The following is a 21,330-nucleotide window of genomic DNA, read 5'->3' on the forward strand; positions in this document are numbered from 1 at the left end:
AATAGAATTAGTCAGGTGGGTGGGTTGTTATTGTTACTTGTATGTGTGTATTGTATAGTTAGTTTGTGGGTGGAATTTGGGAACGTGTAGTGTAGTTGAGTACTGTATATTTAGTGTTGTGTTGTCAGTATTGCGTGCGTAGTGCATTGTAATAAATACTGTGTTACTTGTACCCTTTGCGTAGTGTGTACTTGTTAGCGGTAGTAAGTAAGGCGCATGCAGCTAGTATAGTGATTAGTGTAAGGCATAGCGAAGATATTGTGTAATTGTTATATAAAGGTATAAATAGGCGGAGTCTTCACTAGACGACTCCTCCTATTTATGAATATTAATTATTGATATTTGCATAAATATTGGTAATTAATATTCCCCCTTTACACCCCCCCCCAAAAAAAATATAACAATCACAATTCACCGCAGAACAGGTGATTGGACATACGTATATTTTCTTTTTCTACACCACGTAAATGTCTGTAGTACAATGTAACTTCACCGCTGAATGCCAATTATGACATATATTTTCTCCTTCTTTATCTATTTCTACACCACAAAAAATAATAATATAACAATCACAATTCACCGCATAACGGGTGATGGGACATACAGTTATTTTCTTTTTCTACACCATGTGAATGCCTGTAGTACAATGTAACTTCACTGCTGAATGGCAATTGAGACGTATATTTTCTCCTTTTTTTTCCTATTTCTAAACCACAAAAAAATATAACAATCACAATGCAAATCAGAACGGGTTCTGGGACATACGTATATTTTCTTTTTCTACCCCACGTAAATGGCTGTAGTCATGAGCCTACATAGAAATCACTGGGCCCCATAGCAAGAATCTGAATTGGGCCCCTTAACCCTGGCCACTACCCACCCTTGGCCAATCCCACCTCCTGCCTTGGCTCCTCCCCTGCAACACCCCCATTTTCCAATAAAGAAATGTATACATACATTTGTACGTATTTGTACTGACCCAGAGAATGAAGGGCACAGGTCAGTTGTGCGGCAAATGGAATGCCGTAGGAACAAAACCCTGTGGTATCTGAATCTATGGGACTCCTGTGGATATAACATAAAAGTTTTATCTGCAGTCCTATGTAACACTACAGATAACACAGTGATAACTCTCTGAGTACAGATAATGTAGTAGATGTCACCAGTGGCGTCTCTAGCTTTCAAATTTTGGGGGGGCACACTGGGGGGCAGGACAAAAGTAGGGGGGGGGCAGCTATAACAACGATACATTTACACAAGTACGCTTAGAAATGCTGCGATACTTCACCCAATACCTAAAACCGCAACAGGGAAGAAAAGTCCAGCTGTCTGTGGATGACACTTTTATAGAGAGGGGGATCTGTGGATGACACTGCTATGGGGGGGATCTGTGGATGCTACATACCGTGTAATGTATAGCATCTTATGCTATATGTGTCATCCACAGATCCACCCCATGACAGTGTCATCCCCATTTCCCCCTCCCTATAACAGTGTCATCCACAGATGCCCCTCCCTATAACAGTGTCATCCACAGATGCCCCTCCCTATAACAGTGTCATCCACAGATCCCCCTCCCTATAACAGTGTCATCCACAGATCTCCCTCCCTGCCTCTCACAGGAGTGTACATTTGACATTTCTAAACCGTAATCCATATCCTGCAGTAACTTTAACTTTAAATCAGGATTAAGCGGCAGCTCATCTCTACTAGTACCTTAACCTTACACCACTCGGCTAGCTTCGGTAACAGGGCCAGGCTACAGCCTACAGGTCCTGCCTGTTAGTTGTTATCGAGCGAGTGCTGATTTCTGCAGGTCATAGCATACGGATTACAGTTTAGAAGAAATGTACACTCCTGTGAGCGGTCCAGTGGCGGATCAGAGCCTGGTCTCGGGAGGGGCACTTCCAGATTATTTTCTGTCCGCCGCCACAGAACAAGGGTGCTTATAGAACAGACTACACAGTGTTGAGGCATACTATATATTGTGGGGCACAGTGTAGCGGTATACTGTATATTGTGGGGCACAGTGTAGGCTATATGTGTATAACAAACATATTTCACATGAACACTTACAGTTACTTGGCTTGGCCCTTGGGGATCTCGGACGCCACTTCCACACTTTGGCCGGCGGCTCAGCGGAGCTGATGTTGTGTTTTATCCTAATGAGAAAGATTTCATAATAAGGATTTGGAGAAGAGGCAGAGGAATAGCAGAGCAGGGAGAGGCCGGTGCTGCTACTAGGGGGTCATACCATGTGGGAGTAATAAAGCCCACCATAATGCCCCCCAGTAGTAATAATTCTCCTTATAATGTGACAATGCAAAAAATACCCCCTTATGCCCCCAGTTGAGCTAATGTCCCCCATAATGTGCCAGTATAAAATACCCCTATATAGTGCCCCCAGTAAATGCCCCATAGTGCTCCTCTCCCCTTCCTCCTAGTGCCCCCATAATGTACCAGTATAAAATGCCCCAGTAGATGCCCTCAATGTCCCCCATAATTTTGCAAGTATAAATTACCCCTTCTTAGTGCCCCCGTAGATGACTCCACGTGCCAGTAATAAGCCCCCCATTACGTGCCAGTAATAAGACCCCCATTACGTGCCAGTAATAAGACCCCCATCATGTGCCAGTAATAAGCCCCCCATCATGTGCCAGTATTAGGTCCCCCCATCATGTGCCAGTATTAGGTCCCCCCATCATGTGCCAGTATTAAGGCCCCCCCCCATCATGTGCCAGTATTAAGTAAGTACCCCCCCATCATGTGCCATTATTAAGTAAGTCCCCCCCAATGTGCCATTATTAAGTAAGTCCCCCCCATCATGTGCCATTATTAAGTAAGTACCCCCCCATCATGTGCCATTATTAAGTAAGTCCCCCCCAATGTGCCATTATTAAGTAAGTCCCCCCAATGTGCCATTATTAAGTAAGTCCCCCCCAATGTGCCATTATTAAGTAAGCCCCCCCATCATGTGCCATTATTAAGTAAGCCCCCCCATCATGTGCCATTATTAAGTAAGCCCCCCATCATGTGCCATTATTAAGTAAGCCCCCCCAATGTGGCATTATTAAGTAAGCCCCCCCATCATGTGCCATTATTAAGTAAGCCCCCCCAATGTGCCATTATTAAGTAAGCCCCCCCATCATGTGCCATTATTAAGTAAGTCCCCCCCCCCCCCCCAAGTATCACTATTGTAAAAAAAAACAAAAAAAAAACACATACTTACCTCAGTGTCAGCGATGCGATGCAGGCCTCTTCTGGCCTGTGTCCCACGCTGTATGGCTCAGGCGGTGCAATGACGTCATCGCGCCGCCTGCGCCGGCCTCTGATAGGCTGCCGACCTAGTGCCTGCAGCCTATCAGAGCAAGGGGAAGGGACACGCCTCTCCCTCCCCTGCACCGCCGCTTAGTGATGGGAAGTTCGGATCTTTTAGGTGAATCGGTTCATTTGAATCAGCTCATTCAAATGAACCGATTCATGAATCGGATCTTCGGTTCACTTGGTGAGTCAGACTGCTGAGCTGACTCGCAAGTGAACCGAAGACTCTAGGTGCCGGTGCGCATGCGCAGATGCTTGATACATTCGATTCACTCACTACTTGCTGCGCTGCTGACTCTGATTACTAGTATTGAGTGAGTCAGGAAGAGTGATTTATTATAGTAAAGGGAAGCTGAGGCTGACGCCGGACAGGAGGACTCAGGAGTCAGACAGGAGTCAGAAGCTGTCACTGTGGTGTGCAATGTGAATTGTTGTCTGTTGTGCATTGTTACCCACAGTGACAACAGTCTGACACTGACAGTACAATCCATAAAGGTGATGTGAACCCACCCTTAGGCCCCTTTCACACTTGCGTTGTCCGGATCCGGCATATAGTTCCGTCGTCGGGGCTCTATGCCGGAAGAATCCTGATCAGGATTATCCCCATGCATTCTGAATGGAGAGAAATCCGTTCAGGATGCATCAGGACGTCTTCCGTTCTGGAACGGAACGTTTTTTGGCCGGAGAAAATACTGCAGCATGCTGTACTTTTTGCTCCGGCCAAAAATCCTGAACACTTGCCGCAAGGCCGGATCCGGAATTAATGCCCATTGAAAGGCATTGATCCGGATCTGGCCTTAAGCTAAACGTCGTTTCGGCGCATTGCCGGATACGACGTTTAGCTTTTTCTCAATGGTTACCATGGCTGCCGGGACGCTAAAGTCCTGGCAGCCATGGTAAAGTGTAGCGGGGAGCGGGGGAGCGGCATACTTACCGTCCGTGCGGCTCCCGGGGCGCTCCAGAGTGACGTCAGGGCGCCCCAGGCGCATGGATGACGTGATCGCATGTACACGTCATCCATGCGCCTGGGGCGCTCTGACGTCACTCTGGAGCGGCCCCGGGAGCCGCATGGACTGTAAGTATACCGCTCCTACTATGGCAACCAGGACTTTAATAGCGTCCTGGGTGCCATAGTAACACTGAAAGCATTTTGAAGACGGATCCGTCTTCAAACGCTTTCAGTACACTTGCGTTTTTCCGGATCCGGCGTGTACCTCCGGCAAGTGGAGTACACGCCGGATCCGGACAACGCAAGTGTGAAAGGGCCCTTAGTTATATACAGACGTGGACAAAATTGTTGGTACCCTTTGGTCAATGAAAGAAAAAGTCACAATGGTCACAGAAATAACTTTAATCTGACAAAAGTAATAATAAATTAAAATTCTATAAATGTTAACCAATGAAAGTCAGACATTGTTTTTCAACCATGCTTCAACAGAATTATGTAAAAAAATAAACTCATGAAACAGGCATGGACAAAAATGATGGTACCCCTAGAAAACACAGAACATAATGTGACCAAAGGGACATGTTAATTCAAGGTGTGTCCACTAATTAGCATCACAGGTGTCTACAACCTTGTAATCAGCCATTGGGCCTATATATATGGCTCCAGGTAATCACTGTGTTGTTTGGTGATATGGTGTGTACCACACTCGACATGGACCAGAGGAAGCAAAGGAAAGAGCTGTCTCAAGAGATCAGAAAGAAAATTATAGACAAGCATGTTAAAGGTAAAGGCTATAAGACCATCTCCAAGCAACTAGATGTTCCTGTGAGTACAGTTGCACATATTATTCATAAGTTTAAGATCCATGGGACTGTAGCCAACCTCCCTGGACGTGGCCGCAGGAGGAAAATTGATGACAAATCTAAGAGACGGATAATCCGAATGGTAACAAAAGAGCCTAGAAAGACTTCTAAAGAGATTCAAGGTGAACTTCATGCTCAAGGAACATCAGTGTCAGATCGCACCATCCGTCGTTGTTTGAGCCAAAGTGGACTACATGGGAGACGACCAAGGAGGACACCATTGTTGAAAACGAATCATAAAAAAGCAAGACTGGAATATGCCAAACTACATGTTGACAAGCCACAAAGCTTCTGGGAGAATGTCCTGTGGACAGATGAGACAAAAATCGAAGTTTTTGCCAAGGCACATCAGCTGTATGTTCACAGACGAAAAAATGAAGCATATCAAGAAAAGAACACTGTCCCTACTGTGAAACATGGAGGAGGCTCTGTTATGTTCTGGGGCTGCTTTGCTGCGTCTGGCACAGGGTGTCTTGAATCTGTGCAGGGTACAATGAAATCTCAAGACTATCAAGGAATTCTAGAGAGAAATGTACTAGCCAGTGTCAGAAAGCTTGGTCTCAGTCGCAGGTCATGGGTCTTGCAACAGGACAATGACCCAAAACACACCGCTAAAAACACCCAAGAATGGCTAAGAGGAAAAAATTGGACTATTCTAAAGTGGCCTTCTATGAGCCCTGACCTCAATCCTATTGAGCATCTTTGGAAGGAGCTGAAACATGCAGTCTGGAAAAGGCACCCTTCAAACCGGACACAACTGGAGCAGTTTGCTCATGAGGAGTGGGCCAAAATACCTGCTGAGAGGTGCAGATGTCTCATTGACAGTTACAGGAAGCGTTTGATTGCAGTGATTGCCTCAAAAGGTTGCGCAACAAAATATTAAGTTAGGGGTACCATCATCTTTGTCCATGCCTGTTTCATGAGTTTATTTTTTTACATAATTCTGTTGAAGCATGGTTGAAAAACAATGTCTGACTTTCATTGGTTAACATTTATAGAATTTTAATTTATTATTACTTTTGTCAGATTAAAGTTATTTCTGTGACCATTGTGACTTTTTCTTTCATTGACCAAAGGGTACCAACAATTTTGTCCACGTCTGTAGCTACTGAATGAGATGCCTTAACATATATATCTCCTGAGAAGCCAATTTGATTCTAAAGGGTTAATTTAATTAAACCTGTAATCTAAACTCTTGTGTCATCTGTCCCTTCTCCTATCTGTTGCAACAAAAGCAGCCTCAGCCTCAGTGTAACCTGCTCTACACTCTGACTCACTGCTCTTTTAACTCAATGAATCGAATGAGTCACAAACTAAGTCGGATCTTTAGATTCTTTTAACTTGTGATTCATTTGATTCCTTTCTATTCTGACTCCCTGCACTTGTGTGACTCAGACGACTCGATTCAGAGAGCTGCCAGTGTGCTTGCCCCGCCCCCTCAGCTCTGGTCGGTGATTGGTTGGTGGGTGCGGAGGGGTGGGGCTGGCAGAAGCCAGCTTCCACTCTGAGATCATATTACGCTCCTCCCCGTCCCTCCCTCAGGCTCCGGCTCCCTGAGTCCCTGCTGCCAGCAGCGTGAGGTGAGAGACTCTCTGTGACTGAGCTGAGCCGTTTCAAACGGATCGGATCAGTCAAGTGAATGCCGCTGGCACAGGCAGTAGTAAGGAGATGAGCGCAATGGAAGCGCTCATCTCCCTGTGCCTGGCGGCGGCGGCGGCTCACTTGGGGGGGGGGGGGCGCATTTTAGTTGGGGGGGCACATGGGGGGGCCCAGCATGATGTAGGGGGGGCCGTGGCCCCCTCTGGCCCCCCCCTTGGCGACGCCACTGGATGTCACCTGTAGTCCTATGTAACACCACAGATAACACAGTGATAGCTCTCTGAATACAGATAATGTAGTAGATGGTAGCTTTCAATTGTTAATAATCCCAAGGAAGGCCACGATCAGCAGCAGCAATGCCTCTAACTCTGCTTAAAGGGAGTCTGTCACCAGCATTTAACTTTTTTAACCTTTCCCACTGCTCCCTAGCATGCTTACAGTTAATTAAAACGTTACCTCTGGCATCTTTCCTGCTCTTATAAATCCATCAAAAACGATCTTTATAAGATATGCAAATGAGGGCTCGCAAGTGCCCTTCCTACCCTCCGCCCGCCCATCCTTTCCCTCTGACCGCCTTTCTCATAGCTTGTTATTCTGCCGATATCCCGCGCCTGCGCACTCATTCCTTTGACAGCGCCAATGGACCGCCTCCTTTGTTGAGTTTTTGCGTCGTTAGCAATAGTTACTGTGATGCCGTACAAGGAATGGGCATCGCAGTGCGCCGGCCGATGGACGAAATACGCATGCGCGGGATCTCGGCGGAATAACAAGCTATGAGAAAGGCGGTCAGAGGGAAAGGATGGGCGGGCGGAGGGTAGGAAGGGGCGGGGGGACGCAATCAAAAGGCTGAGCAAGCAGGGCACCTAAGAGAGTAACGCCGCCCCTGGGCACTTGCAAGACCTCATTTGCATATCTTATAAAGATCATTTTTGATGGATTTATAAGAGCAGGAAAGATGCCAGAGGTAACGTTTTGATTAACTGTAAGCATGCTAGGGAGCAGTGGGAAAGGTTAAACAAGTGAAATGCTGGTGACAGACTCGTCTATCTATACAATTCCACCTTTTGGGCCCAACAAAACTGAATTCCCCCTTACAGTAGAATGCCTCATTTAGTGGCCCCTCACACTAGTGCCAGCCCCTGAATTGTTAATAAAATAAAAAATAAAACTCGTCCTGTTCCCCTGGTGAATAGAACACACATAACAGCACCATTGCACTTAACTGTCTCTGCATCCTAAAAATGCAGAGACAGGTAAGAGCAAGACATGCCACAGCCCTCCCAGGAAGGTAGGACAGCCACCGAACTCTGAGACTGTCCTGCCAGATCTGGGTCGCTACAAGTACAGATAATGTTGTTGATATAATTTGCAGTCCTATGTAAGGCCGAATGCACACGGCCGTGTTTCACAGCCATGAGCGGTCCGTGGTAACACGGGCTGGATTCCTGCTGAGAGCAGGAGTGCACGGCGTCATTGGTTGCTATGACGCCGTGCGCTTCCTGCTGCCGCCGCAGTACAGTGATACCCTGTAGTCCTATGTAACAGCACAGATAAAACAGTGATGGCTCTCTGATTACCGAAAATGTAGTAGTGTTACCTGCAGTCCTATATAAAACCACAGATAACACTAGTGCTGATAATGTGGTAGTGTTACCTGCAGTCCTATGTAAAACCACAGATAACACACTAGTGCTGATAATGTGGTAGTGCTACCTGCAGTCCTAGGTAAAACCATAGATAACACTAGTGTAGCTCATGTTGTAGTGTTACTTACGTCCTTAGTGTGCCTCCCTGTGCCTCTCCCACGCACTCCATGCTGGTGTTGCTGCTTCCTCTTTCTTGTTCTTCTTCCCCCGCACAGAACGTCCTGATGCAGCTGCGTCAAGACATAGAAACACTGTCGAAATGGTGATGGTGACGCGCACACACAAGGACGGGGACACATACATGCATACAATAAATTTGAGGAAAAGAGAGAAAGAAAGAAAGAAGCATACATAGATATATATATAGACACATATATGCACATACATTCATACAGATACATAGACACACACGTGTGTATTGTAGGAATGCGCAAGGGTCCGTCATTAATGGAAGGTATGAGTCACCGAGATTCCTGGCCTCGGTGAGGTAAGAGCCGGTAATTTCATGTGTCAGCGGCAGCTAGTGCTGGTTGACATGGTTTCGCTATTTAGTATGGCTGTAAAGCCAATCTGGGCCAGCTCTTACTGGGAGCAGCCAAAGTGCAGGGTGGGTGGCTTCTCCCCACGTTCCAGGCCGGGTCTTGGTTTGGGCTAAGAAACACAGGCAGCACTGTCAGATGGTAGGAATTTACTCCTCTCTGACAGTGAAGCTCTGTCAGTCTATGTGTTGGGACCTTGGAGTTTGGGCCTGCGTAAAGGCCTGCTACCTTGTTGGCGTGAGAGCAGGTGATATCTGCTATGTCCAATGACTTTTGCATTGCTGCATGGTGTGAACAAACACCAGACTCAAGGTGACTGTTTTCCTTGAAACTGAACCCTGAATACCGAACTGTTTAAGTTAAAGACATTGTTGTTGCCTCTATACTGCGTCTGCAAACCTGTCTACCAGAGCAAATCCCCACATTGTAGGGGGTGAACACTTGCCAGACAGTGTACCCGGGACAGGGCATCCGTGTTTCCCTGTAAGTGGCCTGCTCTGTGTTCCACTGAGAACTTGAAGTTCTTTAAAGACAAGAACCATTTGGTGACCCGAGCATTCCTCTCTTTGGCTTGGCGCATCTACTTGAGAGGGGAGTGGTCGGTCACCAGACGGAACTTTCTCCCCAACAGATAATAGCGGAGAGACTCGAGTGCCCATTTAATGGCCAGGTACTCTCTCTCCACTATACTGTACCTGGTCTCGGCTGGGGTAAGCTTTCGGCTCAGGAAAACAACAGGATGTTCCTCCCCATTGATGTCCTGAGAGAGTACAGCTCTGAGGCCTCTTTAAGTCAGGTGTCACCAATACCGGGGACCCACACATGGCAGACTTCAAAGCGGAGAAAGCCTTTTCCACCTGTTCATGCCACTGAACCGTCACTGACTTGCGTCCCTTCAAAAGGCATGTCAATAGTGCGGCCACTGTAGCAAAATTGGGGACAAACCTCATATAGTACCCCACCATACCCAGATAGGACTTTACTTGCCGAGTAGTGACAGGACGGGGCCAATTCCTAATTGTCTAAATTTTGTTCACCTGATGTTTGATCATTCCGCGCCCAATTACATACACCAGGTACTTGGCCTCTTCTAACCCTATTACGCACTTTTTTGGGTTAGCAGTTAAGCCTGCCTTCCTAAGGGAGTCCACTACATCCTGTACTTTAGATAGGTCACTTTCCCAGTCGGTGCTACGGATAACGATATCGTCCAGGTACGCTGAAGCGTACAGACAATGTGGGCGTAGTACAACGTCCATTAGCCTTTAAACCGTGGCGGGAGCTTCATGTAGACCAAAGGGTAATACCTTGTACTGATACAGCCCCTCTGGTGTGATGAAAGCCGTTTTTTCCTTGGCAGCCTCTGTCAAGGGTACCTGCCAGTACCCTTTGGTGAGGTCCAACACAGAAAAATACCGGGCTTGGCCTAACTTCTCAATAAGCTCATCTACTTAGGGCATGGGATATGCGTCAAACTTGGACATCTCATTCAGTTTGTGGAAGTCGTTACAGAATCGCAATGTCCCATCCGGCAAGGGTATTAAGACTATCGGACTGGCCCATTCACTTTTTGACTCCTCGATGACACCTAGCTGGAGCATTAGCTGCACTTCCTCCATGATGGCTTGTCGCCAAGCCTCGGGTACCCGATATGGTTTTAACCGGACATTTGCCTGAGGCTCAGTGATAATGTAATGCCGGATTATGGACGTGCGTCCAGGGAGGTCTGAGAACACATCCGTGTTCCGACTAATGAACTCCCTGACTTCCTGAGCCTGTTTAGAGGAGAGGCTGTCAGCAATTTTCACTGTGGCAGCCTCTTCCCTTGCTACAGACAGATGGGCCGAAACCACTTCCCCTAAGAACCCTGGTCGTGGACTGTCTTCCTTAAAGGTCTCCCTATCTCTCCATGGTTTGAGCAGATTCACATGGCACACCTGCTCCGGCTTTTGCCTCCCTGGCTGCTGTACCTCGTATTCTACCTCTCCAATATTTTCAAGTACCTCGTAGGGCCCCTGCCACCTAGCTAGGAACTTACTGTCTACCATCGGTACCAGAACCAACACCCAATCACCCAGATTAAAGTTCCGGACCCGAGCCTGCCAATTATAGACCCTACTTTGGGCTCGCTGTGCTGCCTCCATATGCTCCCTAACCAGAGGTAACACTGTTTCCATCCGTCCTTGCATCTGGGTGACGTACTCAACAACACTTTTGTGCGGTGTGAGTTGTTGTTCCCACTCCTTTTTGGCGACGTCCAACAGACCACGAGGGTATCTGCCGTATAGCAGTTCGGAGGGCGAGAACCCAGTAGAGGTCTGTGGCACTTCTCGCTCTGCGAACATGAGATAGGGCAGAAGAAGGTCCCAGTCCCTCCCATCCTTAGACACAGCTCTTTTTAACATATTTTTTAATGTTTGATTAAACCTCCCTACCAGGCCATCCGTTTGCGGATGATACACGGACGTCCGTAACTGTTTTATGTGGAGCAACTTACAGAGTTCCCTCATGACCTTGGACATAAACGGGGTCCCTTGGTCAGTCAGAACCTCTTTAGTCAGACCCACTCAAGAAAACCTCTCCATTAACTCCTTAGCTATGAGTTTGGCTGATGTATGATGCAGTGGCACCGCCTCCGGGTACCGAGTGGCGTAGTGGAGGATGACCAAGATGTGTTGGTGCCCTCTAGTGGACTTCGGTACTGGTTCTATGAGATCCATAGCGTTTCGCTTGAATGGAACCTCAATAATTGGGAGAGGGACCAGAGGTCTATGGAAATGTGTCTGGGGGCTGGTTATCTGGCAGGTTGGGCAAGACTTTATATACTCTTCCACCTCTCTGAACACACTGGGCCAGTAGAACCGCTGTAGAATCCGGTCCTGCGTTTTATGCTGGCTCAGGTGTCTAACATGAGCTTGCGATACGCCTTGGGCACCACCAGCTGTTAATATGCTCACCCCATAGTTGATTTACCTAGTACAGCATCTCCTGTTGAACCACAAAATGGGGGAACATAGACTCGGCCCCCGGTTGTTGCGGCTCACCCTCAACTACTAATGTATTCTCCCAGGCTCGGGATAGAGTCGGGTCCTGGTGCTGTGCTGTACCAAAATTATCTCCGGAGACGTTGAGATCTGCCAATTCCGTACCCGGCGGCAAGTCCTTCATGTCTCCCACCATCACACTTAGCGGGGTTGTCTACCCCTCTTCCACTGAAGTGGCGGTCACCCCTACCGCTTGCCCTTTGGACTCATGTTCCCAGGGTTCTGGTCTCCCCCCTGAGCCGGGCCACTCTGTTAGGGTTACATCTGTCTCCCGGGTATCAGTAACTTTCGTATCCGGCCATAGTGCCAGTGTTTTATAAAATTTCCCTACCCTCCTCACTTCTGGCCGCACCGGACATGACGTTACCAGCTTTGGAAGGAGGTGTGCCGTGCCGCGCAGGCGAACAACGACAGGGTAGAGACATTTCATATCAGAGTTGGTGAGAAGCAATGCGCTTGCGCCGTACTTCTCTGCAGACTACCGGCCGACACTGCACATGCGCCGGGAGCCTCAGCAGTATTACAGGGTACGGAAAAACTATGGGCCAGTGTGCACGCGCGGCGGACAGGGAAATCTCTCATACGAACATCCATCCAATCATCGCCTTATGAACGAATGGATGTTCAGTATGAGGGATCTCCCTGTCCGCCGTGCGTGCGCACTGGCCCATAATTTTTCTCTATCCTGTAACGCTGCTGAGGCTCCTGATGCATGCACAGTGTCAGTCGGTGTTCTGCTGTGAAATTTCCCTACCCCGTCGTTGTGCGCCTGCGCAGCTCGGCACACCTCTGGCACACCTCCTTCCAAAGCTAGTAATGTCATGTCCGGTGCGGCCGGAAGGGACGAGGGTAGGGAAATTTCATGGGTAGGGAAATTTTATAGGACACCGGGAAACTGAGGAAGTCTCTCCCAATTATGAGTTCATAATGTAATTTTGTGGTGATGGCCACCTCATGAGTCCACCTGCCGGCCACCGTTGATAGAGAGACCAGGTAGGTGGGATAGTCCTTTAAGTCTCCATGAATACACACTATGTTGACCTTTCGGCCAGTATACTCAGCGGGCCATACCAGGGCAGCTCTTACCAGGGACACCAGGCTCCCTGAATCCAGCAGAGCCACCGCCAGAGTGTCCCCCACTTTTGTCTTTTGGCTATTGTCTATAGTCTCGGAGGTTCCTGTGGCACACAACTTCCTGGCATATAATGAGTGGTGGTAGCCATAGTTGGTGTCCATGGGTTTACCCTGATGAGGACAGTTGGCCTTTGTGTGTCCAGGCTCCTGACATCGCCAGCAGACCACCGGAGATGGGTCTAGGGGGGGTATGTCCCGGGCGGGTTTGGCTGGCACCGGCCACCTGGTCTGGGGTGTAGATTTCCAGAGTTTGACTGGCTCCCTCCCAAAAGAACCCCCTGTAAACTTTTTGTGGCCTCGTAGCGCTCCACCAGGTCGACCATCTCCAAGGCATTACCCAGAGACACCTGGCCGATCCAGTGCTGGAGGGGGTACAGTAAAGTCCTTCAGAACACATCCGCCAAGAGACGGTCCAGATTAGCAGTGGGGGTCAGTACGTCAGGCTGCAGCCATTTTTGCAAACGGTGTAACAGGTCATAATACTGCGGTCTGGCGGGTCCAGCCGGGTTAAATTCCCACTGATGCACTCGCTGGGCCCAGACCAACACATTCACCCCCAGTCTCGCCAGGATCTCACCTTTTACGGTCAGGTAGTCGGCCGCTTGATCATCGAGGAGATCGAAAAAACTTGCTGGTGTCCAGACGCCAGGAACGGAATGACGACCTCAGCTTACCGGTCTCAGGGTAACTTTTCCCTCATGGCCACCTTTTTGAACACCGCCAGATAGGTCTCGACGTCATCCGAGGGGGTCATCTTAGGGATCGCAGCACGGACAGCTTTTCAGGATTTCCAGGCATCGTGGACGTTCAGGGATGCTCCTGCCGCTTGCAATGCCATCACATGTTGCAATAGCAGCTGGTTAGTTTTCTGCATCTGCTTGTTAGCCTCCTGCTGCTGCAAATTAGCATCCACGAGGGCCTTCACGACCGCCTCCATTTTTTCAGGGGACATGGGTCGTAACCTTGCCGGCTTAATGTAGGACATGCACTTGTCCAGCAGACCTCGCGAACAACAGTTCGAAGGGTGAGAACCCCGTCGATGCCTGGGGCACTTCTTGCACCGCGAACATAAGATAGGGCAACAAAAGATCCCAATCCTTCCCATCCTTAGATACCACCCGTTTTAACATATTTTTTAGAGTCTGGTTGAACCTTTCTACAAAGTCGTCTGTCTGCGGGTGGTACACGGACGTCCGCAACAGTATTATGCGGAACAATTTATATAGCTCCCTCATGACCTTGGACATAAACGGGGTCCCCTGGTCAGTCAATACCTCTTTAGGGAGCCCCACTCGGGAGAATATCTCCATTAATTCCCGGGCTATTAACTTAGCCGACGTATAACGAAGTGGCACCGCCTAGGGGTACCGTGTGGCATAATCCATCCAAGATTACCAGGATGTGCTGGTGACCCTTAGCGGACTTCGGGATGGGGCCTACGAGGTCCATCGCGATACGCTCAAATGTTATCTCGATGATCGGGAGGGGTACCAAGGGACTACGGAAATGGGGCTGGGGGCTAGTAATCTGGCAAGTTGGGCAAGACTCACAATACTGTGCCACCTCTTTAAACACACTGGGCCAGTAAAACCGCTGTATAACTCGGTCCTGTGTTTTCTGCTGGCCCAGGTGACCCCCAAGAATATGTTGGTGGGCTAATTCTAATACGAGCTTACGGTAAGGCTTGGGCACCACCAACTGTTCAATTTGCTCCCCCCATAACAGATTTTCCTGGTATAGCAATTCTTGGTGAACGACAAACCGGGGAAGACCGGTAGATTCCACCCCCGGTTGTTGCGGCTCACCCTCTACTATCACCACATTTTCCCAGGCCCGAGTCAGGGTGGGATCCCGGTGCTGTCCAGTACCAACATTTTCACCAGAGACGTTGAGGTCTGCCAACTCCGGTCTTGGTGGCAACTCCTTTACGTCTCCCACCATCACATTTAGTGGGGTTGTCTCCTCCTCCTCAGAGGTGGATACCCCCACTGCGGGCCCTTCGGCCTCATGTTCCCAGGGCTCTGGGTTCCCCCCTGAGCAGGGACACTCTGGTGGGGGCTACCCCTGACCTGTGTGTATCATCACACTTAACCTCTGGCTACAGGGACGGGAAACCGGGGAAGTCTCTCCCTATTACTAGTTTGTGTGGGAGGGTGGTAGTTATGGCCACTTCGTGAGTCCACTTGCCGGCCACCGTGGACAAGGTCACCTGGGCGGTGGGATAATCTTTCAAGTCCCCATGAATACATACCACCCCCACCTTTCAGCCTGTGTACTCGACGGACAGCACCAGGGCAGCGCTAACCAGGGTCACCAGACTCCCTGAGTCCAGCAGCACCAAAGTATCTCTCACCTTCACTTGGCACAGGTGGCTTGTGTCTAAGGTCTCAAGGGCACCGGCTACACACAGTCTCCTGCCATACAACGACTTCCGATAGTTGGTATCTATGGGTTCGTCTTGACGGGGACAGTCAGCTCTTATGTGACCCAGTTCCTGGCACCGCCAGCAGATAATGGGAGCCGGGTCTGCGGGGGACACATCCAGAGCAGGCGGGGTGGGGCTTTCCTGGCTTTAACCGGCCCCCTCCCAAAAGAACCCCCTTGTATATTTTTAGTGGCCTCAAAATGCTCCACGAGGTCGACCATCTCTAGGGCGTTACCCGGCGATACCTGGCCTACCCAGTGTTGGAGAGTGTATGGCAAAGCCCTCCAGAAGATGTCAGCCAACAACCGGTACAGCATAGCAGTGAGGCTCAGTGTCTCTGGCTGCAGCCATTTTTGTAAACAATGCAACAAGTCATAGTACTGGGGTCTGGCAGGTTGAGCCGTGTTAAACTCCCACTGATGCACCCGCTGAGCCCGTACCAAAACGTTCACCCCCAGTCTGGCCAATATCTCACCCTTGACGACCTGGTAATCAGCCACTTGGTCCTCTGGCAGATCGAAGAAAACCTGCAGGGGTCCAGACGACAGGATTGGAGCGAGAATCTCAGCCCATTGGTCTTGGGGCAACTTCTCCCGGTTGGCAACTTTCTCAAACACCGCCAGGTAGGTCTCGACATCATCAGAGGAACCCTTCTTTGGAATGGCGGCCCAAACCGCTTTCCTGGCATCAAAAATGCTCGGGGTTGCTCCTGCTGCTTGCAACGCCATTACATGTTGTAACAGCAGCTGATTAGTTTCTTGCTGCTGTTTTTTCGCCTCCCGCTGCTGCAGGTTAGCCTCCACGAGGGCTTTCACAACAGCCTCCACCTTGTCATGACAACCACCGGTGTTTAATGCAAAACAAAACTTTCCTGGCCCCCAGGCCAGCCTCGCTGCACCTACCCGCATCCTCCACCAAATGTGGGAAATTACTCCGGTAGACAGGGGTGCGGGTGCAGTATAGAGGCAAATAGAGTCCAGGTAATGAAGCAAAAGAGCGTTTATTTCACACTTGCTCAAACGGAAAAGCAGAACAGTCACTTGGTGTTAGTTTACACACAAAATAACAGAGAGCTTCACCTGGCTCCTTTACTGGAATGAGTCCTGTCCTGGCTGATCGCACAGCCACATAAAGTTTTCTCACAGGATGCTGGGCGCTCTGTACGCCTGTGTCGGGGTCCAGGCCTCAGCTCCACACATTGAAAAAACAATCCAGACTCACAGTGATTTTCCTTCCTTCTCCCCACAGCTGAGGTTATTGCCTGGGAATTTAAATCCCAGCTCCAAAACCTGGTTCTGGAACGTAGGGAGTAGGCACCCGCCCAACTCTTTGCGACTCCCAGTAAAAACCGGCCCAGATTGGCTTTGCAGCCATACTAAGTATTAAAGGTGTCAACAGCTTCTGCTGTTAACACAAAAAATCCAGGTCTTACCTCAACGAGGCCAGGAACCTTGGTGACACGTATCTGCCATCCATTACGGTACCCTGCACCTTACCACAATATGCACACATAGAGATATATATATATAGACACATATATACTGTGGGGACTCTCTCTGGTAGGACTAGCGGACGCACTACAGAGGCAACAACAAGTTCTTTAGATCAAACAGTTCAGTGTTTTATTCACACTTTAAGCAAGTGACAAAACAAACAGTCATATTCAAACAAAAAGTCCCCTTGCGGCGTTGGTGGTAATACACCATGCAGCAATTCTGCCTCAAAGAGTCCTTGCTGATAGCAGCACCAACCTGTTTTCACGCCACACAGGTAGCAAGCCTTCATCCAGACACAAGGCTCCCAGATCCCAACATAGAGACCTGGCTTCTGAGCCCAGCTGCCTATTTAAGGACAGCCAGGTGCTGCCAAAACCCGGACCGGCATTTAAAATCCGGTCTGGTATTTTACCTCACCTGGCTGTAAATCAGCTCAGCAGCACATGCTGGGAGGAAAATACCTGTTTTCCCAGACCAAACCTCTCACTTATTTTTCTACTTGGAGGTTGCAGGAGAGGAGCAGTCAGGAGGCACGGAGGAAGAGGGGGAGCACCTCTGATAGCATGCAGAGAGGTTTTTCTTACTGACTTCTGCATGCTTCCTTCTGAGTGTGGACAGGGCAGCATCAATCAGCTGCTGATTTATAATGCTGCTGCCCTGCGGTCTTCAGCCTGCACTCCCGACAGAAGGGAAGGGGGGGGCTCATATTATAAACATAGTTTATTAACTATAAACTGTCTGTGCAGAGAAGACATTGGAGGGCGGGGCCTTCCATGCACTCCGGGCCCCCCTGTGCCGTGGGCCCCATAGCAACGGTGTAGTCTGCCTATATTGGCGATACGCCAATTGATGTAGTACAATGTTACTTCACCACTGAACGGCAATTATGACATTTATTTTCAACTTTTTTTTCCTATTTCTACATCCCAAAAAAAGAAATATAACCATCACAATTTATCGCAGAACAGGTGATGGGACATATGTATATTTCCTTTTTCTACACCACGTAAATGTCTGTAGTACAATGTAACTTCACTGCTGAATGCCAATTATGACATTTATTTTATAATTTTTTTCCTATTTCTACACGACAAAAAAAATATAACAATCACAATTCACCGCAGAACAGGTGATGGGACGTACGTATTTTTTTTTTTTTTTCTACACCATGTAAATGGCCGTAGTAAAATGTAACTTCACCGCTGAATGCCAATTATGACATTTTTTTTTCAATTTTTTTTTCTATTAATACACCCCCCCCCCCAAAAAAAGTAAAACAATGTAAAATAAACACGGGATGGCTAATAGGACGGACGTCTATCCTATTAATACGCCCCGTAAATGGCTGTAGTACAATGTAACTTCGACGCTGAACGGCAATTATGACATATATTTTTTTCATTTTTTTCCTTATAATAAACCCTCCCCAAAAAGTAAAAAAAAATGTAAAATCAACGCAGAACGACTAATAGGATGTACATATCTTTTCTATAAATACACCCCGTAAATGACTGTATTACAGAACTTACACGCCAATCACAAGCAAGGTTTGCTGGAATTAGTGATGTATCATATAGTGCAAACACACTAAAAACTATTTGGATCCCCAATTGCAGCAGGGTGTAATAGAATTGCTCCTATTGCACCCTTTTCTCCTTTTATAGAGTGGATGATGCCTCCCTATTCTTTCCCTACACCTTGACTAATCTTTCCCTGAACTTGTAAATAGTTTTTTCAACACAATAAAGTGTTTCCTAGCACTGTCCCTAGCGCCTGCTGACATCTCTCCCTACACTTAGCACACTGGAAAATGGCAGAATCCAAAATGGCTGAGAGTATTTATAGGGCTGTGACATCACAGGGGCTTACTGGCTGCTGATTGGCTGCATGCATGGCATTGTGGGTAAACACTTGTTCCCAGAGTTCTTTGCTCTATGTCCTAACACGTGCAGCAGCCATTTTAGGAAAAAATGCGATTCGTTACCACGAAGCGTGAGGAAATTCAGATTCAGTGCAAATCGAATTTTCCCTGAAATTCGGATGGAATTCTACTTCGTCAACTTCGATTCGCTCACCTCTACGTGTAATGTAAGTATAAAAAAGTATAAAAAAATAACACTAATCATGCAAAATAAACTTCCCCCCAGTTCAACTGAGACTATACTGTACATTTGACCAGAACAACAAATTAGGAAACCCATTCTAATACTTTATTTTAGTGTGAATTTAATAAAACTAAAAGATACATAGAAAGGTGTTACAGCAGCCCTATGTGGCACAAAAACTACAACATGTTTTGGTAGCCCAAGAAATAAAAAAGAATAAGGCCAGTGAACCACCACAAATGCAAAAAAAATAAAAAATCTAATTTGGAAATGACACAAACTGATCACAAATGAGGTTAAATTATAGAAAGACTTAGATCGGTGTTCATATGACATAAATATATTCTGCTCCTTTCTCCAATAGGTACAGCATTCTTGTCAAAACAGTTTCATCTCCAGTTATAAACGGTTCCATTGATTCCACTCATATAAATGGACCATCAAGGGAAGACCCCAAAACTAAAGACTTATTTTATGATTTTTATTGTACAGTTGTGCCTTGTCATCATTTTATTATTATTATATAACCATGTAAATCACTCAGCATCAAGCAATGAATTTTCATACACAAATATACGTCAAGAACCAGCTAGCCACACGAAGATCATCCTTGTTTGGACCTGGCCATTTGGTACAAAATTTCCACTTAATAAATGTCCATCATACACTAATATTTCTGGATGCTTTTACACAGCTAACAGAACCTTGTATTCTTCTGCAGATGCAATTGTTATGCATCACAGAAATATAATGTATTCCAGACAGCAGTTACCCCAGATAGCAAGGCCACCAAATCAGTACTGGATATGGTTTAACTTGGAACCTCCATCATACAGCCCAAACTTGCATTTTATGGATAATCTCATTAACCTCACAATGTCTTACAGAGCTGATTCAGATATTTTCACACCTTATGGCTGGCTAGAGCCAAATCAACGAGAAGAGAACTTCACAATTCCCCAAAAAACCAAGCTGGTAGCCTGGGCAATCAGTAAGTGGAAACCACATTCTAAAAGAGTACGCTATTATCAGAAGCTCAAGAAATTTCTTCCTGTAGACATATATGGAAGGCAGCATTTAACTCTCCCAAGAAAAGAATATGAAAAAACATTGTCCAAATACAAGTTTTATCTCGCCTTTGAAAACTCAATTCATGAAGATTATATTACAGAGAAACTCTGGAAAAATGCGTTGAAATCCGGTTGTGTGCCAGTCGTATTGGGTCCTTCTCGAGAAAACTATGAGCGTTTTATTCCGAAAGACTCTTTTCTACATGTTGATGACTTCTCCACGCCTGAAGAGCTTGCTAAATATATCTTAAAGTTGGACAATGATGAGAACGCTTACCAGCAGTATTTTACATGGAGGTCCAGACTTCATCCCTTTGCAGATACTAACTGGCAGACTCATTACTGCAGAGTATGTAAAGCAATAAAAGAAGCTCCTGCACACAAAACAATTTCAAAACTTGGAGCATGGTACAAATAATTATAGGGTGGTTTATCACAAAGTTTTTAAGAGAAATTGTACATTTGCTCAGGTGTTTTCTATATTAGCACTTTTGGGTTCTTTTTATAGGTCCATGCATATTTTCAAAATGCAGAGTGCTCTAGATGTGACTTTTTTCTGGTGTTTTTCCATTAAATACAGTCTGAAAAAAAGCACATAAAAAAGGTCTATATAAGAAAATAAATAGCAAAACTTATTGTATTAAAGTTATGAAATGTATGGGAATCTTTAAAAGCCACAAAAACAAGAAAGCACTGTAGATTTGCCAGCATTGTGAATGAGATTTTAGAAAATCCACACAAAAAAATCTGTGGCATAAGTTCACCTGCAGTGTAAATTTTAACTCATCAGCATGTACATTTATGCTGGGGATTTCATCTTTTAGAATGCATAGTGTATAATCTACAGCAAATCTGCAGCAAAAAGCTGAATAAATTGTAAGTGGAATTTACATTGAAAAGCACTGAATCGTTTAATTTCAATGGGTTTCCTTTCATGCCATGCGTAGAGGAAGATGATAAGTTATTGATTATGTTAACTATAAAGCGTAATTAAATTAAAGGGAACCTGTCATCAGGAAATTCACCGTGAAACCAGGCACAATGCCTTTTATGGCTAGCTCAGCTGATTGTAATGATACTTTTCACTCCTGGAGAAAAATTACTTTAAATTCCTATGCAAATGAGCAGTTAAGTGCACC

General features: G+C 47.0%; 1 protein-coding gene across 1 annotated transcript in view; it reads left to right on the forward strand.

Moving 5' to 3' along the window:
* Positions 1-20,699, forward strand: part of LOC122920040 (3-galactosyl-N-acetylglucosaminide 4-alpha-L-fucosyltransferase FUT3-like) — a 130,727-nt gene extending 110,028 nt beyond the window's left edge. Inside the window, exons 2-4 of the mRNA XM_044269249.1 lie at positions 16,036-16,143; positions 16,769-16,822; positions 19,666-20,699. Of these exons, the coding sequence (XP_044125184.1) occupies positions 16,036-16,143; positions 16,769-16,822; positions 19,666-20,609 (1,106 nt within the window). The 3' untranslated portion in view covers positions 20,610-20,699. The remainder of the gene's footprint in view (positions 1-16,035; positions 16,144-16,768; positions 16,823-19,665) is intronic.
* The last annotated feature ends 631 nt before the right edge of the window (positions 20,700-21,330 follow it).

The sequence above is a fragment of the Bufo gargarizans genome, chromosome 10, assembly GCF_014858855.1.
Source record: "Bufo gargarizans isolate SCDJY-AF-19 chromosome 10, ASM1485885v1, whole genome shotgun sequence".
Lineage (NCBI taxonomy): Eukaryota > Metazoa > Chordata > Amphibia > Anura > Bufonidae > Bufo > Bufo gargarizans.